Raw genomic sequence first — 23,637 nt, forward strand, 5'->3', positions numbered from 1 at the left:
TTTCATATTTTTAATGGCTGAGTAATATTCCATTGTGTGCGTGACCACATCTTCTTTATCCATTTGGCTATGGATGGACACTTAGGTTGCTTCTATATCTTGGCTACTGTTAATAATGCTGCAGTGAACGCTGGGGTGCATGTATCTTTTGTATTAGTGTTTGTATTTCCTTTGGTTAAATACTGAGAAGTGAAATTCCTGGGTCATATGGTAGCTCTATTTTTAATTTTTTGAGGAGTTTCCATACTGTTTTCCGTAGTGGCTGCTACCATCTAATAATTTACAATCCTACCAACAGTGCCTTGAGGGTTGCCTTTTCTCCACATCCTCACCATTTGTTATTAGTTGTCTTTTTAATGATAGCCATTCTGGCAGGGGTGAGGTGGTAACTCATTGTGATTTTGATTTGCATTTCCCTGAAGATTAGTCATGTTGAGCAAGGCCTCTGACCATTTTTAAGTTGGCTTGTTTTTTTTGTTTGTTTTTTTGTTTTTTGATGAGTTGTAAGATTCCGTTGTGTATTTTGGATATTAAATCGGTCGGGTGTATCGTTTGCAAATATCTTCTCCCATTCGGTAAGCTGCCTTTTGTTTTGCCAATAGTCTACGTGTCTGAAAACGTTTTAGTTTGTTGGAGTCCCATTTGTTTATTTTTGCTTTTGTTTTTCTTGCCTGAGGAGACAGATCAAAGTAATAATAATAATGCTAACATCAATGTCAAAGAGCATACTGCCTGTTTTCCCCTAGGAGTTTATTGGTTTGGGGTCTTACATTTAAGGCTTTAATCCAATTTTGAATCTGTTTTTGTATATGGCATGAGAAAGTAAATCAGTTTGATCCTTTCCCTGTAGCTGTCCAGTTTTCCCAGCACCATTTATTGAAGATGTCTTTTCTCTGTTGTATATTCATGCCTCCTTTATTGTAGATTAATTAACTATATAAGTGTTGGGTTTATTTCTGGGCTCTCTTCTGTTCCAGTGATATATGTGTCTGCTTTGGTGCCAGCTCCATACTACTTTGAACTGTAGCTCTGTAGTATACTTTGAAATCAGGGACCATGATTTTGGTCATCTTTCTCAAGATTGTTTTGGTTCTTCAGGGTCTTCTGTGTTTTCATACCAATTTTAGAATTATTTGTTCTAGTTCTAAAAAATGCCATTGGTTAGGGTTAGGGATTACATTGAATCTGTATATTGCCTTGAGTAATATGGTCATTTTAACAGTATTAATTCTTCCAATTCATGAGCACAGTATATCTTCCCATTTGTCTTCAGTTTATTTCATTAATGTCTTATAGTTTTCAAGTATAAGTCTGTTACCTCGTTTGTCAGAGTTATTCCTAGGTATTGTATTCTTTTTGATGCAACTGTAAACGTGATTCATAATTTCTCTTTCTGATAACTCATTGTTAGTGTGTAGAAACAGGACAGATTTCTGTATATTTTGTATCCTGCAACTTTACTGAATTATTTACTAGTTATAATAACTTTGGGGGGCATCTCTAGGATTTTCTATATATAGTATCATGCCATCTGCAAACAGACAGTTTTACATCTTCCTTTCCAATTTGGATGCATTTTATTACTTTTCTTGTCTGATTGCCATGGCTAGGACTTCCAATACTATATTCAAGAAAAGTGGTGAGATGGGGCATCCTTGTCTTATTCCTGATCTTAGAGGAAATGCTTTCAGTCTTTCACCATTTGAGTGTGATATTGACTGTAGGTTTGCCACAAACGGTCTTTATTATGTTGAGGTATGCTTCCTCTGTACCCACTTTGTGGAGGGTTTTTTTTAATCATAACTGGATGTTGAATTTTGTCAAAACTTTTTTCTGCATCTATGGAGAAAATCATATGATTTTTCTTCAGACTGTTAATGTGGTGTATCACATAGATTGATTTGCAGATATTGAACCATTCTTATATCCCTGGGATAAATCCCACTTGATTGTGGTGTGTGATCCTTATAATGTATTGTCAAGTTCTGACTTCTAATATTTTGTTGAGGATTTTTACATCTTAGGTTCACCAATGATAATGGCCTGTAATATCCCTTTTTTGTGGTGTCTTTGTCTTGTTTCAGTATCAGGGTGATGCTGGTCTCCCAGAATGAGTTTAGAAGACCCTTCCTTCCTTCCTCTTTGATATTTTGGAATAGTTTGAGAAGAATAGGTGTTAACTCTTCTTTAAATATTGGTAGAATTCACCAGTGAAGCCCTCAGGTCCTGCTGGTTAAACTTCGTTACTAGTAATTGGTTTGTTCATATTTTCCTCCCAGTTCAGTCTTGGGAGATTGTACATTTCTGGGAATGTATATTTCTTCTAGGTTGTATATTTTATTGGCTTATAATTGTTCATAATAATCTCTTATCCTTTGTATTTCTGTGGTGTTGGTTGTAACTTCTTTTTCATTTCTGATTTATTTATTTGGGACCTCTCTTTCTTGATTAGTCTGGCTAAAGGTTTATCAACTCTGTTTATCTTTTCATAGAACCAGCTCTTAGTTTCATTGATCTTTTCCACCTTTTTTTTTTAGTCTTTATTCCATTTATTCTGCTCTGTTAATTATGACTTCTTTCCTTCTACTGACTTTTTTTTGTATGTTCTTCTCTTTCTAATCCTGTTACGTGTGGGTTAGGTTCTTTATTTGAGAATTTTCTTGTTTCTTGAGGTAAGCTTGTATTGCTATAAACTTCCTACTTAGAACTGCTTTTGCTGTGTCCCATAGATTTTTGGATCATTGTGTTTCTATTTTCTTTTGTTTCCAGGTATGTTTAGTTTGATTTCTTCAGTGACCCATTGGTTGGTTAGTAGCATGTTGTCTAGCCTCTACATATTTGTGGTTTTTGCAGATTTTTTTCTTGTGGTGATTTCATTGTGGTCAGAAAAGATGCTTGATATGATTTCAATCTTCTTAAACTTATTTAGACTTGTTTTGTGACCTAACATGTGATTGATCTATGCTGGAGAATGTCCCACATGTACTTGAAAAGAATGTGTATTCTGCTTTTCGATGGGATGTTATATGTGTATATAAAATCCATTGGGTCTAATGTGTTATTTAAGGCTAGTGTTTCCTTATTGATTTTCTGTCTGGATGATCTATCTATTGATGTAAGTGGATTGTTATTGTCCCCTACTATTATTGTGTTACTGTCAATTTCTCCCTTTATGTTTGTTAGTATTTACTTCGTGTATTTAGGTGCTCCTATGTTGGATACATAGCTATTTATAATTGTTATATCTTCCTGGATCAGTCCTTTTATCATTATGTATATCCTTCCTTGTTTCTTGTCACAGTCTTTGTTTTAAAGTCTATTTTGTCTGATAAAAGTACTGCTACCCCAGATTTTGTATGGAGTACTTTTTTCATCCCCTTAACTTTCAGTTTGTGTGTCTTTAGATCTGAAGTGAGTCACTTGTAAGCAGCATATATATGGGTCTTGTTTTTGTGTTCATTCAGCAACTCTGTCATTTGTTTGGAACATTTAGTCCATTTACATTTAAAGCAGTTATTGTTATGAATGTACTTAATGACATTTTGTTCATTGATTTGTGGTTGTTTTGTAGTTCTTTTACATTCCTTTAATCTTTTGCTCTCTTCCATTGTGACTTGATGAGTATCTTTAATATTATGCTTGGATTTGTTTCTCTTTTTTTGTGTTTTATTATACATTTTTGGTTTGTGGTTACTGGGAGGTTCATGTGTAAAAACCCATATATATATGATTATTTTAGTTGATTATCTCTTAGATTCAAATGCATTCTAGCAATCCTACATTTTTATTCTCCCCTCTACTTTTAATGTTTTGATATATTATATTTTACATCTTTTTATTTTATGTATCCCTTAACTACTTATAGTGGATATAGATGATTTTACTACTATTGTTTTTTAACTTTCCTACTAACTTTATAAGTGGTTGATCCACTGCCTTTATTGTATGCTTGCCTATACCAATGAGATTTTTCCCTTTGTGTTTTTCATATTCCTAGTTGTGCTATTTTCTGCTTAGAGAAGTCCCTTTCACATTTCTTGTAAAGCCAGTTTAGTAGTGCTAAACTCTTAGCTTTTGCTTATCTACAAAACTTATGAGCTGTCCTTCAAATGTGAATGATAGCCTTGCCAGGTATTCTTGGTTATAGTTTTCCCTTTCACACTTTGAATATATTGTGCCACCCTTTTCTGGTCTGCAAAATTTCGGCTGAAAAGTTAGCTCAGAGTCTTATGTGAGTCACCTTGTACATAACTAGTTGCTTTTCTCCTGCTGCTTTTATGATTCTTTCTTTAATTTTTGCCAATTTAATTATAATGTGTCTTGGTGTGGACCTCTTTAGGTTGATCTTGATTGGGTTTCTTTGTGCTTCCTGGACCTGAATGTCTGTTTTCTCTCCCAGGTTAGATAAGTTTTCATCTATTTCTTCAAATAAGTTCTCTGTCCCTTTCCCTCTCTCTTCTCCTTCTGGGACCCCTGTAATGCAAATGATAGTGTGGTTAATGTCCAGAGATGTCTTAAACTCTCCTTATTTTGTTTAACTCTTTTTTTTCTTTTTTCTGTTCAGCTTGGGTGATTCCAACTACTCTGTCTTCTGGTTCACCAATCTGTTCCTCTGTATCAGCTAATCTGTTGATTCCTTCTAGTGTATTTTTTATTTTAGTTATTGTATTATTCAGTTCTGTTTGATTCTTCTTTATGTTTTCTAACTCTTGTTGAACTTCTCACTGATTCATCCATCTTCTGGGTTCCTTGAGCGTGTTTATGACCATTACCTTGAACTCAATTTTATCAGGTAGATTGTTTATCTCCACTTTATTTAGTTCTTTTTCTGAAGTTTTGTTTTTGTTTGGAACATATTGCTGTCTCTCCTCATTTTGCCTAATTCTTTGTGTTTATTTCTGTGTATTAGGTAGATTGGTTACATTTCCCAATCTTGAAGAAGTGTCCTTATGTAGGTGCCATCCTGTGACTCCCAGCAGCACACTCCCCTCTGGTCATGAGAGCTCTATGCTCTAGGGGTGTCCCCTTTGGGTGCTGCATGGGCCTTTCTGTTGCTTCTGCAGTTGCAGGGCTGACTACTTTGGTGCGCTGGTAGGCATGGCTGGTCCCTGGTCTGGTTGGCTGCCAGGCCTTGCCTCATGTGATGGCTGCCTGCCCACTGGTGGATATAGCTGGGTCCTGGTGCAGCTGGTTACAAACCCAGGGGGTCCTATGTCTCATGCCAGCCAACTGGTGGGCAAGGCATGTCCTAATGAGGCTGGCTATGGAGCCTGTGGTGGCTGGGTTAGGAACTAGTCACCTGTTGGGAGATGGTGGGTCACAGTGAGGCTTGTTGTATGGCCCAGTTGGATCCCAGGACTGGTACCAGCTCCCTGGTGAGAAGATCATCCCCCAGTGCTAATAAGCTAGAGGGAGGATTCCAAAATGGCACTTGCCAGCACTGGTGTCTTCATAGTAGAACAAGCCTCCCAAAATGGCTACCACCAGCATCTCTATCCCTAGAGGGAATGCCAGCTGCCTCCTATCTCTCCAGAAGTCTCTCCAAGATGAACAAATTGGTCTGACCCAGGCTTCTTTCAACTTACTGCCTCTGTGCTGGGACTTAGAACATGTGAGATTTACATGTGCTGTTTAAGAACAGAGTCACTATTTCCTGCAGCCCTCTGGTTCTCCCATGCACAAGCCCTGCTGACCTTCAAAGCCAGATGTTCTTGAGGTTCGTCTTCTTGGTGCAGGACCCCCTGGCTGGGGAGCCTGATGTTGAGCTTGGACCTCTTTCTCCTTGGGAAGAACGTCTGCAATTGTGATTATCCTCTTGTGGGTCACCTACCCCAAGGTATGGCTCTTGACTATACCTCATCTCTTCATCTCCTACCCATTTCATTGTGGTTACTTCTTTATATCTATAGTTGTGGAAAATCTTTTCTGCCAGTCTTCATGTCATTCTCACAGTTGCTCTGCAGATAGTTTTAATTTCAGTGTGCCCATGGAAGGAGGTGAGCTCAGGGTCTTCCTACTCTGCCATCTTGGCCACAGCCTCTCATTTTGTAATTTTTTTTTCTGTGTTTCTTTTTAGATGGTTTCTTTTTCTGAACATGTATTAATTAATCTCTTTCCCTGAAATATCTACTCTGCCATTAATGTATCCATTGCATTACTCATCTCACACATTAAAAAAAATTGATTTGGGCCCTTTTTATATCTTCTGTGTCTCTTATTTACCTTGTAAATATGTAGAATGTAGTTATGTTTTCTGTTTTTTAATAATTCAAGTATAGGTAATTTACAAGTCATGTTAGGTTTAAGTGTGCAACAGTGATTCAGTTGTACATATATATGTATATATAGATAGATGCTTTTTCTTATTCTTTTCCATTATAGTTATTACAAGATACTGCATATAGTTCCCTGTGCTATACAAAAGGTCCTTGTTGTTTACCTATTTTATATATAGTAGTGTGTATATGTTAATCCCAAACTCCTAATTTATCTCTCCACCCACTCCCTGCTATCCCCTTTGGTAACCATAAGTTTGTTTTCTATGTCTGTTGAGTCTATTGCTGCTTTGTAAATAAGTCCATTTGTATCATTTTTTTAGATTCCACATATAAGTGATATATGATATTTGTCTTTCTCTGACTTACTTCACTTATGTGATGATCTCTAGGTCCATCCATGTTGCTGCAAATGGCATTATGTAATTCTTTTTTATAGCTGAGTAATATTCCATTGTATACACACACACACACACACACACACACACACACACACACACACACACACACACACATATATATACACCATATCTGCTTTATCCATTCCTATGTTGATGGACATTTAGGTTGCTTCCATGTCCTGACTGTTGTAAATAGTGCTGCAGTGAACATTGGGGTGCATGTGTCTTTTCAAATTAGAGTTTTCTCCGGATATATGCCCAGAAGTAGTATTGTAGCATCACATGATAACTCTATTTTTAGTTTATCTATTTTAATATTATCTTTAATTCTAACATCTGTATCATTTCTGGATCATTTTTTATTGATTACTCACTTTATGGGTCATATTTCTGTGCTTCTTTATATGCTTGGTATTCTTTGATTAGATGCCAGATATCATGAGTTTTATATTGTATGTGCTGAATATTTTCAGCTTTTTATAAATATTCCTTAGCTTTTTTTCTTGAATGTAGATAGGTAGTTTATTTGGAAATGGTTTGATTTTTATAGGTCTTGCTTTTTAATAGTTGTTAGATGGGGCCAGAGCCATGTTTAATCTGGGACTAGTTATTCCCCACTACTGAGGCAACATTTTAGTACTCTACCCAGTGCCTTATGACTTACAAAATTTTTCTGGGGTGGCTGGTGAGAATAGGCATCATAGGTAGGTGCCAAGTACTGTTTTCTTGAATCCTTTGGGATGATCCTGTCTTTGGGGAGTCCTGCTTTCCTCACATACACATAGTGATCCATTCCATTGCTGACTACTTTAGGAAATTCTCTGAGGATTTCTGGGTGTTTTCCTCTGTGCAGCTATCTCTTTTCTGGCACATCCAGTGTCGATATTAGTCCAGAGATTTACAGAGAGAAGTCAAATTTCATGTATGATATTATGTTTACCTATGTTAGGCCTGAGTGACTCTTGGTTAAGGAATCCTCCAGCTGAAGATGATTTGAAATGGCCTAAACTCACCAGCAGAGCAATGCATTGAGATGCTATCTGATCTGAAACTAGACACCCTGAAGGTGTGCAGTAAGATAAATTGCATCTAAGGGTTAAATATATTCTTCATGTTTGACCACGTGTGGAAATTTACCCCTTACTACCCTCCCAAATTTGTACTCAGAATAACGTTACAAGTCACAAGGCTTGCTCATTTCCAACATACTATCACATTTTAAATATTTATTTGTATTTCTAAACAGCAAGTTGATGTTAACCAATATACTTCTTTAATATTTTAGAAACAAGCCCTTCTAGAGAAAAAAATGGCTTATCATTTACAAAAAATGCAAGAAAATGGCATTAAAAGAGAAGATATGAGGAAAAATACAATTGATTACAGAGAACAAGATGGACCACATTATGAATGTGAGAACATTAAGGGCTGATGTAGCTATGTAGAAACTGCTTGTCTGTGTATTGATGTAAAAGATCCTTTTACAAAACTCTGTTTGCTCATGCTTGCTACCTGCTTTGTGCTAGGGAAGGGTTCTAGGCATTTCCCTATCAATAGTTCAAGTTGAAAAGTAGACATACATGTAAAAATTAAAATAACCTTATCAAGTGGTTCAGCAGACAGGCTTGCCTATATTGCAGTTCTAACCAACTTCCCTATACTTAATGTATTTTTTGCTACTAAAACCTGAAAAATTTGAAAGATAATTGCTATCACATAGCAACATGGTGTTCTACTATTTCGCCAGCCATAAAGAATAGACAGTACCAGAAAAGAACACAGGGAAGAAGGAAAGGAGGAGGTAGAGAAAGATAGAAAGGAACAAAGAAAGGAAAAAGGAAGAAATGAAAGTTTAAAGGAAGTGCATCAAGTCATTACTTTGTTCTGTCCAATATCTACCAGCTTCCTTTTATTTTTAACATTTTAAGGCTATAGTAGGATTTATTAAATTAATTAATGATATTAAAATTTCATGGCCAGAATACAAAAATGTAGACTTGTTTTAATTATCTGTGACTAAATGTATCAGGAAAGAAGATAATAATCTTCCATGAGTTATCATCATAGCATCCCATCAATCCTATCTCTGTCCCATCAATCCTGTTTCTATGTGAGAGCCTCCCTTTGTCACTTAAGTATATTACTAACTAGTCTCCATTGGCTCTTATTTTTACCTACCTCAGATCCATTTTTTACACTGCTATATAATTACACATAAAACTCTGTTCTGCTAGTTTTCTCTCCTGGCCTCAAAACTTAAAGATCCCCATTACCTCTTAAATGAAGCTCAGACTTAGACAACCATTCATCACCATCTAGGGTCAAACCCAAACCTAACTTTATTTCACATTACCTCCTTGAAGAAGGCAGATATGATCTAGGGGTGATATGCTTAGGCTCTAGAGCCAAACTGCTGCAGTCGAAGTCCTGCTTTACCATTGTCTAGCCATGTAAACAGATTGGACAAATTATTTAACCTCTTTGAATCACAGTTGCATCATCTGAGAAGAAAATACTCCGAAATCCCATAAAGAGCCCACGAATTCTAGCCCATAGTAATTGTTCAATTAATTTCATTGTCTAGTCAAATGAGACTGCTGACCATTCCTAAAACACAAGTGAACTTTTATACTTCTGTGCCTCTCTTTATCCAAGTTTCTAGCCTGGAATGACATGCTCACTGTCCATCTCTTTAACTCCTACAATTCTTTAAGCTCCACTGTAAGTGACACTACAAAAAGTCTTTCTTGTTAACTGTAATTGGAAGATACCTGTCCTTCGAATCATTTACAGTACTTTGTATTCTTAATACATGTATTCCATACTTCCCACTGTCTTAATTACCTATTATATTGTAACTCCCACCTTTCTGTTGCACAGAGCACCTAGTATTATATGTATATATATATATACCTTTGTATGTGTTTGTACATATGCATGCTTACTGAATGGACTAATTCAGTCTATTCCGCTCATTGAGATAATGATAGCAATTTCATCCTTCAAAAAAGAAATCACTTTAGAAACTATATACATTCCTGCATCAACAACTGTTAACTTTCTCATTTAATAGGAAAAGAGTTTCAAGAAGACATTTTTAAACACTTGTTGCCTCAAATCCCTTTTTTTGAAGAAATAGGATATAAATTAATTTATTTTATCAAGGTGACAAATGAAATTGAATTATTCCTCTGTAGAAATGTTGTCATCTTCCACCAAGTAGACAGCTTCCAGAGGGACAGAGAGAATAAGAGAGGACAGGAATATTGGGTGAACCTGCTCCAATGAGAAGACAGATCACTCTCACATTTGACAGCCTTAATGAAAACCCATTGAGTGCACATGCTGTGAGGATCCTTTGCCCTCCTAAATGGTTAGAAACGGGAACTATAATTTCCTTTATCGCAAAAGAGGAATATGTATATGGTTGCTTATGCTAGGCTGTGAGGTACATTCAAGAGTTGCAGTTGTCACTGTGGGCTGGTGGGTCTCCAGCCAGTAGCTGTATTGGTATCCATCTCTACAAAGACAAAATGGCGTGTTACAGTTGAGCCAGGTATAGCTTTTCTCTCTGTCAGAGGAAAATTCTGTCCTGTCTTTTAACTTGAAGGGATAACATTTGAAGAGTAATCGTTTTTCTCATTCCTCCATCTTCTCCAATACCTCCCCACAATCCTAAATAGAAATTAGCATATAGGCTCACTTCCTATTGGGCATGAAAAGAGAGCCTGTTATGGGTAATTCTGTCATCATCATTATTAAAAATAAATGTTTTGTTGCATTTCTTTAAGCTTATTCTCCAAAGAAGAAAAAGAAGAGTAATGATGACATAAAGATAGTTTATCCTGTTGGTGACCAGAAAGCAAATAAAGGAGCAAATGGTAATTTAATATTGTGATAAGAAATATTAAATAGTATTTTGGGGAAAGACTGAATTTGGATGGCCTTTTTTTGCTTAAATTCAGATAATTCCTCTGTTCTTTGTTGTCAAATGACAGATTTAGAGTGATGCTTACAAACAATGATATAACCTCTATTGCTTTCAGAATTTCATCTCAAGTTACAGATTTAGTGTTCTGAACTTATCATCATTTTAGACAAGTTAAATGGTCTTATTGCTGCTGAATGAAAAATACATGAATGTAACAAATTGCAAGATAATTTTTATATTGCTCAAAATGATTTTTAAAAACTCTGCAATGCAAGAGGCAGGGGATATGGGGATATATGTATACGTATAGCTGACTCACTTTGTTATACAGCAGCAACTAACACAACAATGTAAAGCAATTATACTCCCACAAAGATGTTAAAAAAAGCAAAAAACTCTGAAGTGAGTCAGAAATTAAGTTTATGTACATGCACTCAACCCACTGTGGACCCCAGTGAAATATCACTTTCTTTATTTATATCATTCTATTTTACTTCATGTTGTCCATTAGAGCTCATTGGATTAGACCATTAGAGCTCATTGGATTAGACCAGGAACCCAAGCAACGGCATAAATATCCTCCAAATAATATACTATCAAAAGTATAAGACTGTTAGAAATTGAGCAATATGAATTCTTCTCCCATATTACATTTCCAGGGAAAAATTAAAGTATAAAAATTAAATCCCTTTGTCTTTATCAATTAAATTCTAAAGAAAAAGTTTAAAATCTTTTCTTCCCTGAGTGTGTAATTTGATTAGTCTCATAAAGTCTCTGGGGATAAGACAGGGTTGCCTTACTGAGGCTGTCTTCCACTCAGGACTACTGAGGTTCACTTAATTCAGCTCTAAGCTTTAAAGACCAAAGATTTTTAAAGTCCAAAAATTTTTTGGTCCCATTTTTAAAGTCCAAAGATTTTTTTAATAAAATATCAAAGAGTTACAGCATATACAATTATGACAACACCAGCCACATATCTACTAAATGTAGACAATAAAACTAAATTCTCAGTCTCTAAAGCAGTTATCTCATGCAGAATGATCTTCTAAAAGTCTAGTGTTGAATGCAGGCCAGACTGGTCTTACTGATGTCAAAAATATCTCAGTGTTATTGGGGGAAAGGATGATAGATGGAAAATATGATTTTCAGCTTCACTAAGATACCCGTCTATCTCTGACAGTTGTCCAGGTATCAAAACTATAAATTTAATTAAGCATAGTTGGGAGACAAAGATGAAATCTAAAACTATATTAATACATATCTGGGGGGGGAGAGGATCTATTTCTACCCTCTAAGAGATTGGCAAGTGAATCATTCTTGTTTTGTGTGAATTTTAGAAATGTACAGTAGTGATATCACAATTCATTATATATTAAAAGTGCACCTCTTTCCCATTCACCATAATCAAACCTCCTTAGTTTCCATCTCATCACTGAACTGAGTATGAACTCCATACAGTGTCACAACCTTTACACTCTTATGGGCAGTTTGCCCCCACATTTCATAATTGGCAACTATCCAAACAGTTCAGAGGCCAGAATTCTCTATAGTTCCTGCTTCTGATCTTGTCTCTGTATTTTTTCATTCTCATAAAAAGATCCTGAGGTAATTTATTATGGTTTTTAAATAACCCTAAAGCAAAATGGAATTTTTTATATAATTGCATGATTTTAACACACGTATGAATTTGTATGACCTCTACCACAATCACATGAGAACATTTACAACATTCCAAAAGTGTCCTTTTGCTGTCACACCATCTTGCCTCCCACTAATAAGCCCAGGCAACCACTGATATGTTCTCCATCACTATAGTTCTTTTTCCTTTGTAAAATGCCATGTAAATGGAATCATATGGTATTTGACCTTTTGATAATTGCTCCTTTCAGCATGCCTTTGAAATTCTTTCAAATTATTTCATTTGTCAATAGTTGACTCCTTTTTAATTGCCGAGTAGTAGTCCATTGTATGCACCAGGTTTATTTATGCATACATCAGTTGAAATAAATTTGGTTGTTTCCAGATTTTGGTGATTATGAATAGAAAGATCAGAAGTATACATTAAGCTTTTTTGTGAACAAGGAATTGTTGTATACGTTTAATTTTATAAAGAATTGCCCAACTGTTTTCTAGAGTGGCTATAGCATTTTGCATTCCCTATATGCTATGCATCCTTGTAACTGTTGGTATTATCAGTAGTTTTTTTTTTAGTCATTCTAATAGATGTACTGGTATCTCATTGTGGTTTTCATTTGTATTTGCCTGATGGCTAATGATGATGAATATCTTTTCATATGCTGTTTGCCTTTTGTAAATCCTGCCTGGTGAAGTATCTGTTGAAGCTTTTTGCTCTGTTGAGTTTTGGGAGTTATTTGTATATTCTGAATATAAGTATTTTTCAGGTGTGTGACTTGCAAATATTTTCTCTCAGTCTGTAACTTGCCTTTTAATTTTCTGTTTATGTTTCTGATTGATCAGTGTGTCTCCCCCTTTGCCCATATTGCACTATCTTTGATTACTGTAGCTTGTTATTAAAATGTAGTATAATTCCAGCAACTTAATTTTTGTTCAAAATTTTTATGGGTATTTAAATTCATTTGCCTGAGTATAAATTTTATACTCAGCTTTACTGTAAAAATTATGCCAGGATTTTTGAATAAAGTATATTAAATCAATCTATAGATCAATTTAAGGGGGAAAGAAATCTTTACAGGGTCCTTCCAATCAAGGACGTTTAGGTCGTCCTTGATTTCTTTCATAAGTGTTTTGTAGTTTTCAGCACAGAAATCTTGTATATGTTGTGTTATATGTATACATAAGTGCTTCATTTTTGGTACTGTTGTACATGGTATTTTTAAAGTTTGATTTCCAATTGTCCATGGCTATTGTTTTTACTATGTCTCTTTGTACAGATTTTTTAGTGGTTGTTCTAAGTAACAGTGTACTTACTTAGCTTATCACAATCAACCCTAACTAGATATTCTACTTCTTTATGTAGAATATGGAAACCTTACCACTATATATGTCTCCTTACTCCTCTCCCCTTTGTTATATTATCTTATGTATTACATCTACATATACCAAACAGCCACTCAGAGTAATCATCATTTAAATGACTAAATAGGGAAGAACAGCCTATCATATTTACTCAAATAATTAACATTTTGGTTGCCCATTAATTCTTGATGTTTCTGGTCCCACGTTTCTTTCTGGTATCATTTTCCTTCAGTCTTTAGAACTTCCCTTAGCATCTCTCTTAGAACAAAATATCTGGCACTGAATTATCTTAGTTTTCCTTCACCTGAGAGTATTTTTATTTTACCTTCATTCCTGAATGATACTATTTACCCTTGATATCGAATTATAAGTTGTCAGGCTTTTTTTTCCCCAAAAAACTTTAAAACTGTTGTTCTCCATGGTTCTGATGGACAAAGATACCATTATTAAAATATTTTAATATAATTGATATGACACTGTATACAGTGTTTTGTGACTTGCTTTTTATACTCAGCATTATATTTCAAAAGTTTTACCTATGTATTATTTGACATTTTACTTCCTTTCAATACTAATCCTATCCCATTGTGTGAATATCCCATTGTGTAAATATACCACAATTTAATATGTTTTTCTTTTGGTGGAAGTATCTGTTATTTGAACAACATTTCACCAAACATTCTATACATATATATCTCCTGGTATTCATGGACAGGTGATTCTCTAGGGGTTATATGCCTCGATATGGGATTTCTGGGTCATGTTCCCTCTTCTGAGAAATTATTTTTTCAAATCTCTTCTCCATTTTCCTATCGGGTTATTTTTCTTTCTTTTACGGATTTGAAAGATTTTTTTGGTCACATACTCTATTATATACATATATATGGTATAGCAATACCTTCTTCCAATTTGTAATTTGTTTCTATTCTCTTTTTATTTTTGATGTACAGAAGTTCTTATTTCAGTATAATGAAATTTTACATTTTTCCATATAGTTTGTATATTTTGTTACTTTTTATTTGAGGTTCATTTCTATGAGTTCTCTTTGATATGGCAAAGACATTAATCTTTTGTCCTATTTGTGGCACATATTTCCATAATTTTGTTAATGACTTTTTTTAGCCTTATTAAACATTTCAAACATAAGCAAAACCCAACAGAATCCTTATGTGCCTATCTTTCAACTTCAACAACTCATGGACAGTTTTGTTTTGTCTATGCCCTCAACTTCTCCCTGCTGCCATATTGTTTTAAAGCACATCCCACACATATTATTTCATCCATCAGCATATCAATATGTACCTAAAAGATAAGGATTATTTTTTTAATGCATAAGCACAATACCATGATCACATTGCACAAATAATAACTCCTTAATGTAATCAAATATCTAATCACAATTCAGCTTTCCAGTAATCTCATAAATGTCACAATAATATTTTGACATTACTTTGAATCTACATTGACACATACTGTGATAGTTTGTATGTCTTTTGAGTCTTTTAATCTATAGGTTCTCCTTCCATATATTCCTCTCCTTCCCTCCCTCCCTCCCACCTCTTCTTTAAAATTAGTTTATTTGTTGAAGAAATAGAGTTGCTTGTCTTGTTGAGCTCCTCAGTGACTGAATTTTTGCTGACTGCATCTATATGGTATATGTTATTTCTTCTGTATTTCCTGTAAAGTATTAGTTAAATCTATGCACTTTCAGGTTCAGTTTCTTTAGCAAGACTGATGCATACATGATGGTGTATCTTTCCATCAGGAGACACATAATATTGCATTGTCTTTCTCTTTGTGATATTAGCAGCCATTTATGTTCAAGGCCTTGATCCACAAATTAATTATGGGTTACAAAATTGGAATATTTTCCCTTCTTAGTAAACCAGCTAGAAAATTTCTAATAAAAAGAAACGTTCCCCCAACTACTGTTTGGTTACATTGTAATACAGGATACTTGAGAAGAGCAGACTGATGCTTAATATTTTACCATCATTTATTAGTTTTCCAAATAATGAATTGTTTTAGTAGCATCGTCTAACAGTGAGCAATTAGTTTTGTTTTGTTTCATTATGCATTCACAGATTTATATAAATTTTATGCGCTTAAAAATTGCTATTACTGTGCTTACTAATGTTGAAATTGTGACAACTCTCGCCAGTGAGAGTGCCTTCAAGATAACTCTCGAGTCCTTTTTGACACAACCCTAGTGATTTTTGTTAGCTTCCTTGCTATCTGAGAAGACTGGACTATCCAAGCTTATCTTGTACACATTCAGTTGTTTCAACACCAATGAGTTTCATTGGTATCTTTGAGAAGATGAAGTAATCATATATCGTTGGACCTATTTCTGGACATGCTTTTCTTTTATTGGTATATTTGTCCTTATGTGTGTATATTCAATAGCATTCTCTTAATTACTGTTGCTTTATAATAAGTCTTGAAATTTGGCAGTTTGAGTTCTCCAACATTTGTTGTTCGTCTAAGTTGACTTGGTTGTTCTAAGCCCTTTGCATTTCCATAGAAATTTTATTTTTTTTTATCAAAGTATAGTAGATTTACAATATTGCATTAGTTTCAGGTGTACAGCATAATGATTCAGGGGTTTTTTGGCAGATTATATTCCATTATAGGTTATTACAAGATATTGAGTATAATTCCCTGTGCTATACAGTAAATCCTTGTTGCTTATCTATTTTATGAATATAGTTTGTATCCATTAATCCCATACTAATTTGTCCCTTCCTTATTCCCTCTCCCCTTTGGTAATCATTAAATTTGTTTTCTAAGTCTGTGAGTCCATTTCTGTTTTGTATAGATTCATTTGTATTATTTTTTAGATTCCACATATAAGTGATATCATACAGTATTTGTCTTTCTGTGTCTGACTTAACGCACTAAGCATAATATTCTCTAGGTCCATCCATGTTACCGCAAACAGCAATATTGCATTATTTTTTATGGTTGCATAATAATCCATGTGTGTGTATACACATACATGATACACTACATCTTCTTAAGCCAGTCATTTGTTGATGGGCACCTGGGTTATTTCCATGTCTTGACTGTTGTAAATAGCAGTGCTGTGAACATTGGCATGTATGTATCTTTTCAGCTCTCCAGTTTCTACAACATAGTCACCTAGGATTTTATTTGGGTTCACCTTTCATTTCTTTTTCTTGCTGGCCAGGACCTCCAGAACAGTGCTGAACAAAATGGTGATTGTGTACATCCTGATCTTGTTCTAAAATATAAGGCTAAGTGATCAATATAAATTAGAATATAGTTCTGGAGATTTGAAGATAGCTTTTATCAAAGGAAGGACATACCCTCATATTCCTCATTCACTAAAAGTTTCATCATGAATCGGTGTTGAATTTTATCAAGTTTTTCCTTTCGTCTTTGAGATAATTGTCTACATTTCCTCCTCTTTTCTCTTACTGTGGTAAGTTACTTCGGCTTATTTTTGAATGATAAACTAACCCTGCATTCTTGGAATAAGTCTCACTTATTCATTATGTATTATCTTTTATTGTATATTGTTATATTCAATTTATTTATAGATTTTGCATCTTTATTCATAGGAGGATATTGATTTTTTTCTTTTCTTGTAACGTCTTGTAATGATTTTTATATCTGAGTGATTCTGGTCTCAAAGTATGAGTTGGGAGAGGAGTTTACTCCTCTTCAATTTTCTGGATGAATTTGTGTAAAATTAGTGTAAATTCTTCCCTTGGTATTTTGTGTAATTCAGAAGTAAAGTCTTTTGAGCCTGGAGTTTTCCTTATAGAAATGTTTCTAACTATGTATTCCATTTCTTTAATAGATATGAGATTCTTCATATTTTCTATTTATTCATGAGTGAGATTTGATTGTTTTTGAGGAAAATCTGTCCCTTTCATATAAGTTTAATTTATTGTAATACATTTTCATAATCTTTTATTTTTAGTATTACTTATAGACTGTTATGCTGTTATCTCTGATTTCCCTGATGATGGAAATTTGTGTCTTCTCTTTTTCCTGATCAATCTGGCTTTATCGGTTTTATTGAACTTCTCAAGGAGTCAATTGTTAGTTTATTTTCTCTCTTGTTTTTCTATTTCTTTTTCACTTTGATCTTTACTTATTTCCTTTCTCCTGCTTACTAAGTGTTGACAAGGATGTGGGAGAATTAAAACTCTGATGCACTGCTGAATTACCGGTATGAAATGGTACAACCATTTGGGAAAACAGTTTGGCATTTCTTAAAAGTTAGACATATACCTACCATATGACCCAGCCATTTTACTACTAGGTATTTACCCAACAGAAATGAAAAAGTATGCCCACACAAGAACTTGTGCAGGTAAGTTCATAAATATTTGTAAGTTGCCAAAACTGGAAACAACCCAAACAACAGGTGAATAGATAAAGAATGATAGCATATCCATACAATAGAATACTTCTCAGAAATTCTTTAAAAAGGAATAAATTATTAAAACATACAATACTGAGTAAAAGAAGCCAGGCAAAAGATACTATATATCACATACTGTATGATCCCATTCATATAAAATTCTAGAAAATTCAGATTAATCTTGTGTAAGAGGTACAGAGCAGTGTTGTCTGAGGATGGAAAGAAAGAGATAAATGGATTACAAAGGTGGATGAGAAAACTTTCAGGGGTATTAGAAATTTTATTTTGGTTGCAGTGATGGCTTCACAGTTATAGATGTATTTTTAAATTGAGGAAACCATTCAATTTAAATAAGTTATAATTAAATTATAATTAAACCAAACAATTGTAATTAAACCATTAAATCATACTTCAGTGAGTTCTTTTAAAAAATATACTGTTTCTGGGCTTCCCTGGTGGTGCAGTGGTTGAGAGTCCGCCTGCCGATGCAGGGGACGCGGGTTTGTGCCCCGGTCCGGGAGGATCCCACATGCTGCAGAGCGGTATGTGAGCCATGGCTGCTGAGCCTGCACATCCGGAGCCTGTGCTCCGCAACGGGAGAGGCCACAACAGTGAGAGGCGAGCATGCTTCAACAACAACAACAACAAAAATACTGTTTCGTTCATTTACTTTTAGGACCCTTTGTAAACACCATTCATCGGTCTCTAAGTAGTTCAAAGAATGTTGCAAAAAAATCAGTACCTTCTGTTGTTTGTCAACCAGATGTACAAGATAATGATATTGAACAAAAGGTATGAAATTATGTCTCAAGCTTATATATGGTGATTATTAATTTATCTAGTTAACTTTTACTTCTGTGAACCATCTCCCTCTCTAGCATGTTATGGATTGGTTAGGGATATTAGGATCTATTCCTGAGAATTGATCCCTTTCCCTAGATGTGTTGAGTTACCTTTGTGCTAAACTCACTCTCATTAGCAGAAACTAATCCAAACAAACATTTAGCAATTGCAATATCTAATATTTATTGAGCATCTACTGTTGGCCAAAGCCCTGTGACTTTTTCCTGAAGGAAGGGAAAATGAATAAATTGGTCACATAGGATACGAAGAAGAATAAGACATAATCTTTCCCCTTGAGGACTCATTGTCTAATGGGACAGACATATACAAAAATGTTATTACAGTAAATAGAGAGTCTGTGATGATAAATTTTATTTTGATTCTAAGCAATGTGTTTTTAAAGCATTAGACTGGATTAGAATAGGTTGGATTTTATTTCCCTGAAACAAACTGAATGACTAAACATTTTAGAACCAACCACTAAATAGATTACCATGTCTTTAAACAAAATATGGAGTACTAGAAGAGGGTAAAGTTTGTACGTGGCTGCATATTAAACTCAATTTTGTACTAGTGAAATTTGAGATCCCTGTGGAAGGTGTCCTAGGAAGTTGGTAATAAGTATTGTCCCTGAGACAATTTTCATGAGAGAGTTAGAAGATAAAAGGGAAGAAAATCTGTATTAATTTGGTTGATTGGTAGAAGGCAAAATCTCTTTCAGAAGTGAAGTTACTAATGAATGTTTTTATCTTTAATGTTGTACCATATAGAAAGATGGAGAGACAAATAAAAAATCAAGTATTTTTGATAATAGAGGTAAGAAAATAAAAAGCATTCATAATTGTTGTTTGTTAAGTACCTAATTATGGTTTCACCATATGGTTTCTCAAGTTACTTGTTATACCATGGATTATAAAAACCATGGTTATTTTGGAAAATAAAGCATGGTATAAAACTTTATGAATTTTGATGTTATAATTAGCCTATATGTTTGAATGATTGCTTGATAAGTGTGACTTTTGAAATTTTCAAAGTGTGGAAAAGTTAGAGTCTCTGCTGTAGCTGTTTATAGTGATAGGTAGAGTAAGGGACTGACATACTATGGTTTAGTAGGTTATAATACAGAGAAATATCCCCAGGAAGGTCCTCATACTGCACTGCCATCTATTCCCCACAGACAATACATCCTATTTCCCATCTCCCCTTGAGTGGAATATACAATAACTAAGTTTTTCTGCACGTTGTTAGATTTTCGGAAGTCACTAAAAACACTCTCATGCAAAACCTATATACACACATAGAAAATACTGGACACCTCCATCCAGTGGCCAATGACCACCTCAAATTCAATACAAAAATCAAATTTTTTAACTTCTTGATCCTTCTGTTTTTACCCAGGCACAAAACTTGACTTATCTTTGACTCTTCCTCTTTCTTGAATTTTGTATCCCAAAGTTGCCACTCTCTGTCTAATCTACCTCCTTCATTCCTCTTTCCCTCTCTTTTGCATTCCCACAACTGCTGCCTTTCTTTCCTCCATCCTTGACTATTTCAGTAACCTTCCTCTAACCTCTTCTTCTTCTTTTTAATCCACCCTACATTTTGGTGTAAAGCAATCTTCCTAAAACACAGTTTTGGTTATTCCCCTATCCAAGTTGTGAATGGTTTTCTGTCACAGACTGAATGAAATGCAAACAGTTAAATCTGCCAGTGGTTTGTGGTTAGTTATAGGGATTAAGCTGGCATAATATTAAATAAATTAGGATCAGATGTTAAGAATCTCAGACTTGTTCCTGAGGGCAGTGGTGAACCACTGGAAATTTGTAGACACTAAACATCAGAAAAGGTCATGTTATTCTTAGAGATACTTCCTTAACTCAGGTAAATCCCTGATTGGTGTATTCCAGTGATTGTGGCAGCTCAGCAGGGAGAACATTGGATCAGTTCTATTCATTAACATTCACCCTTGTTCCAGCAATATTATCTTTTCATATGTAAAAGTATCTCGTCTTTCTCCAGGAGAGATACATGTCTCAGCTCAAGATTCAATGATTTCAGCTCAGAATTCAGCTACAAGAAATTTTCCCAGATCTTCACAGTCTTATGTGGGTCCTTCAAAGGATGAGGTATATATTTCTTTTGCCCCAAATGCAAACAATAAATGAAGTACAATCATATGATCATCATTGGTATAAAAAATTCACTCATGAAAAAAAAAAAAAAATTCACTCATGAAATGACAGTACAGAACTTCAGTCCCTGAAATTAATCATACCATAATAAAATTTTAATAGCTCTAGGATAGTCTTCCCAAATATAAGCTACAACATGTTGTTTACAGTACATATGTGCAGCCTTCAGAGGAAGTATCAAATTAGGCTTCTCTGATTGGGCTTTGACTAGTACTGATGGATTGTTCAGAGACAGACATACTGTCTCTCCCCATTTCCTTTTGACCAGTGAACAGTTACTTGCTGTTGAAAAGTTACCAGCAAAAATTCAGGGTGCAGCTTCTGAATATAACATAGATATATAGATATTTTTCTCTGTGCATTGCCAGCTTGCCATTATAGGAGTCAAAACCACATCTTCCATTCCATTAGTAACACAGTGTTAACTGTATCAACTGTGCTAAAAAGTTAACATGGTTTGCAAGAGATTTCAGTAAACTGGAAAAATATTAAATTCTCTCCAAATGAATTCTATTTGATTAGGGTAGAAAGTGGCATCTTCTGTGTCCTCTAATGCATAATGATTGACAGACTACATTATACGTAGCTCATAAATGTAGTATGTTTACTATAATATGCTTCTGTGTAGCACAGTTTTATTATAAACAAGTATTTTACATTTCAGTGTTCTACTATGTTAATATCCACATTAAGCATGAAAAAGAAATTTCTTAACAACTCTGACATTTAAAGTCCTCATATTGCCCAACAGATGTCAAAGACTATGTCGTGTACTAAAAACCAAACCAAAACAACAAAAAAATGAAAAACTTCTTTAAAAACAGTCTATAAATTTTATTATTGACCTTTTTTGAGTAATATATTTTTAAATTTGCCATCCATATTTCTCTAAAATGAATACTAAATGTCCACAAATATCTAATTTATTAGGATAAATACTATGAGAATTTTATTATGATAAGTATCACATCCTGTTTCCAACATGTTGTACAAAGCCTACCACTGTCAGAAAATGTATTTCTGGTGGCCTGTGTTCAGCTCTTAGATCTGGGAATAAAAAAGTCTATTGCAGGAATTCCCTGGCAGTCCAGTGGTTAGGACTTGGCGCTTTCACTGCTGGGGGCCTGAGTTCGATCCCTGGTTTAAGAGCTAAGATCCCACAAAGCACATGGTGCAGCCAAAAGAAAAAAAGAAGTCTATTGCACTGGATTTTCTGCTCTGAGAGCCAAATCCTCATATATTTAGAGAATCTGCTCTCTGCCTTCCAGCTCTGCTTAGTCTTTTATTCTTTTTTTAGCCTTGTTTAAAAATACACCTATTCATTTGTCCCATTAACTTCCTTACTAATCAGTGCACTCCAAAGATAATTTAACAATAAATAATATTGTACAGAAAAGAGTTAACATAGCAGGCTTGGGACTGCTGTCTTTGTAGAGGCCTGCTTACAAGATTGGCCTATGGCTAGTGTTTGGGAACTTGGCTTTTCTAACATTCCCTAACCGATATGGAAATTTTCCTAACTGAATGGGTGGGTGCATGTACGTAGATTCTGCAAACAATGTGATTTTTGCTGAACATCTTATTTCCTTTAGGGGGGCTAGAATTTCATATATGCACTAGACAGAGGATGTCTTCATGACCAGCCTTCAATAAAAACCTTCAGTGCTGAGTTTCTAATGGATTTCTCAGGCTGAAATGTTGATGCATTTTTTATTGCTGGAGAAAAGAGCATGTTCAAATGTGTCCTTTTACAGGAGGGAGAGAACATAAGGAAGACTATGCATGGATTTTTCCATACTCCTCCTATGTCTTTCCCCTTATTTATCCTATAGTGTATCCTTTTACTGTAATAAATCTGTGAACTTTTGAATTCTGTAAGTAATAGATGTAATATAACCATCAAAAATGTGTACATTTCTAAAAAAACTGACATTTAAGAGTTTTCAGAATATTAAATCTCTATTTTAAATATATAAATAATAGTTGATGTTCAGATCCTGGAAAAAAAATCCTTTGAGAATGTTTGTTTTGTTGTTTGGATTATGTAGGAGGAGATAAATGCTGATTGGAATGAAAGATCAAAGAGACCAAGTTACTTCTGTGAATCAGGTAAACATCAGCAACAGCTATTGAGTAAATGGTGCAGTCTATTAATTCATTCTTTCAACTAATATTTATTGATCTCCTGATTCATGCCAGGTATGGTGCTAAAGACTGAACAAAGAAAACCCATGGTTCTTACCCAGGGCTGTTACAGTGTAGTCAGGAGATAATCATGCCAATAACCACAACCCAATATGATAAGTACAATAAAGAAAGTAGGAGTGTGTACAAATCAGAAGAAATATAGAGAAGACAGTGCCTAGGTCTGCCTGGGGTCCTCAGAGAAGCCTTTACAGAATAGGTCAAACTTAAGACGTGAAAGATGAGAAGGAATTTTCTATTTTAATTTTGAGAAAATTGATACTTTTTAATGTTCATTGTTCTCTTTCTTTCAGTATTGAATGCCTTTCTATTTGTTTAGAAGTTGTCTTGAATATTGTTTTATTATATACATATATATGACACATAAATATGTGATTCAGGATAAATATTGGTTTTG

General features: G+C 34.6%; 1 protein-coding gene across 1 annotated transcript in view; it reads left to right on the forward strand.

The window, feature by feature from the left end:
• FSIP2 (fibrous sheath interacting protein 2) overlaps positions 1–23,637 on the forward strand; it is a 123,136-nt gene that overhangs the window by 12,208 nt on the left and 87,291 nt on the right. Inside the window, exons 8-13 of the mRNA XM_059055228.1 lie at positions 7,962–8,088; positions 10,468–10,557; positions 18,677–18,792; positions 19,614–19,659; positions 20,863–20,969; positions 23,084–23,144. Coding sequence (XP_058911211.1) covers positions 7,962–8,088; positions 10,468–10,557; positions 18,677–18,792; positions 19,614–19,659; positions 20,863–20,969; positions 23,084–23,144 — 547 coding nt within the window. The remainder of the gene's footprint in view (positions 1–7,961; positions 8,089–10,467; positions 10,558–18,676; positions 18,793–19,613; positions 19,660–20,862; positions 20,970–23,083; positions 23,145–23,637) is intronic.

This window comes from Kogia breviceps, chromosome 2 (genome assembly GCF_026419965.1).
Source record: "Kogia breviceps isolate mKogBre1 chromosome 2, mKogBre1 haplotype 1, whole genome shotgun sequence".
In the NCBI taxonomy this organism is placed as follows: domain Eukaryota; kingdom Metazoa; phylum Chordata; class Mammalia; order Artiodactyla; family Physeteridae; genus Kogia; species Kogia breviceps.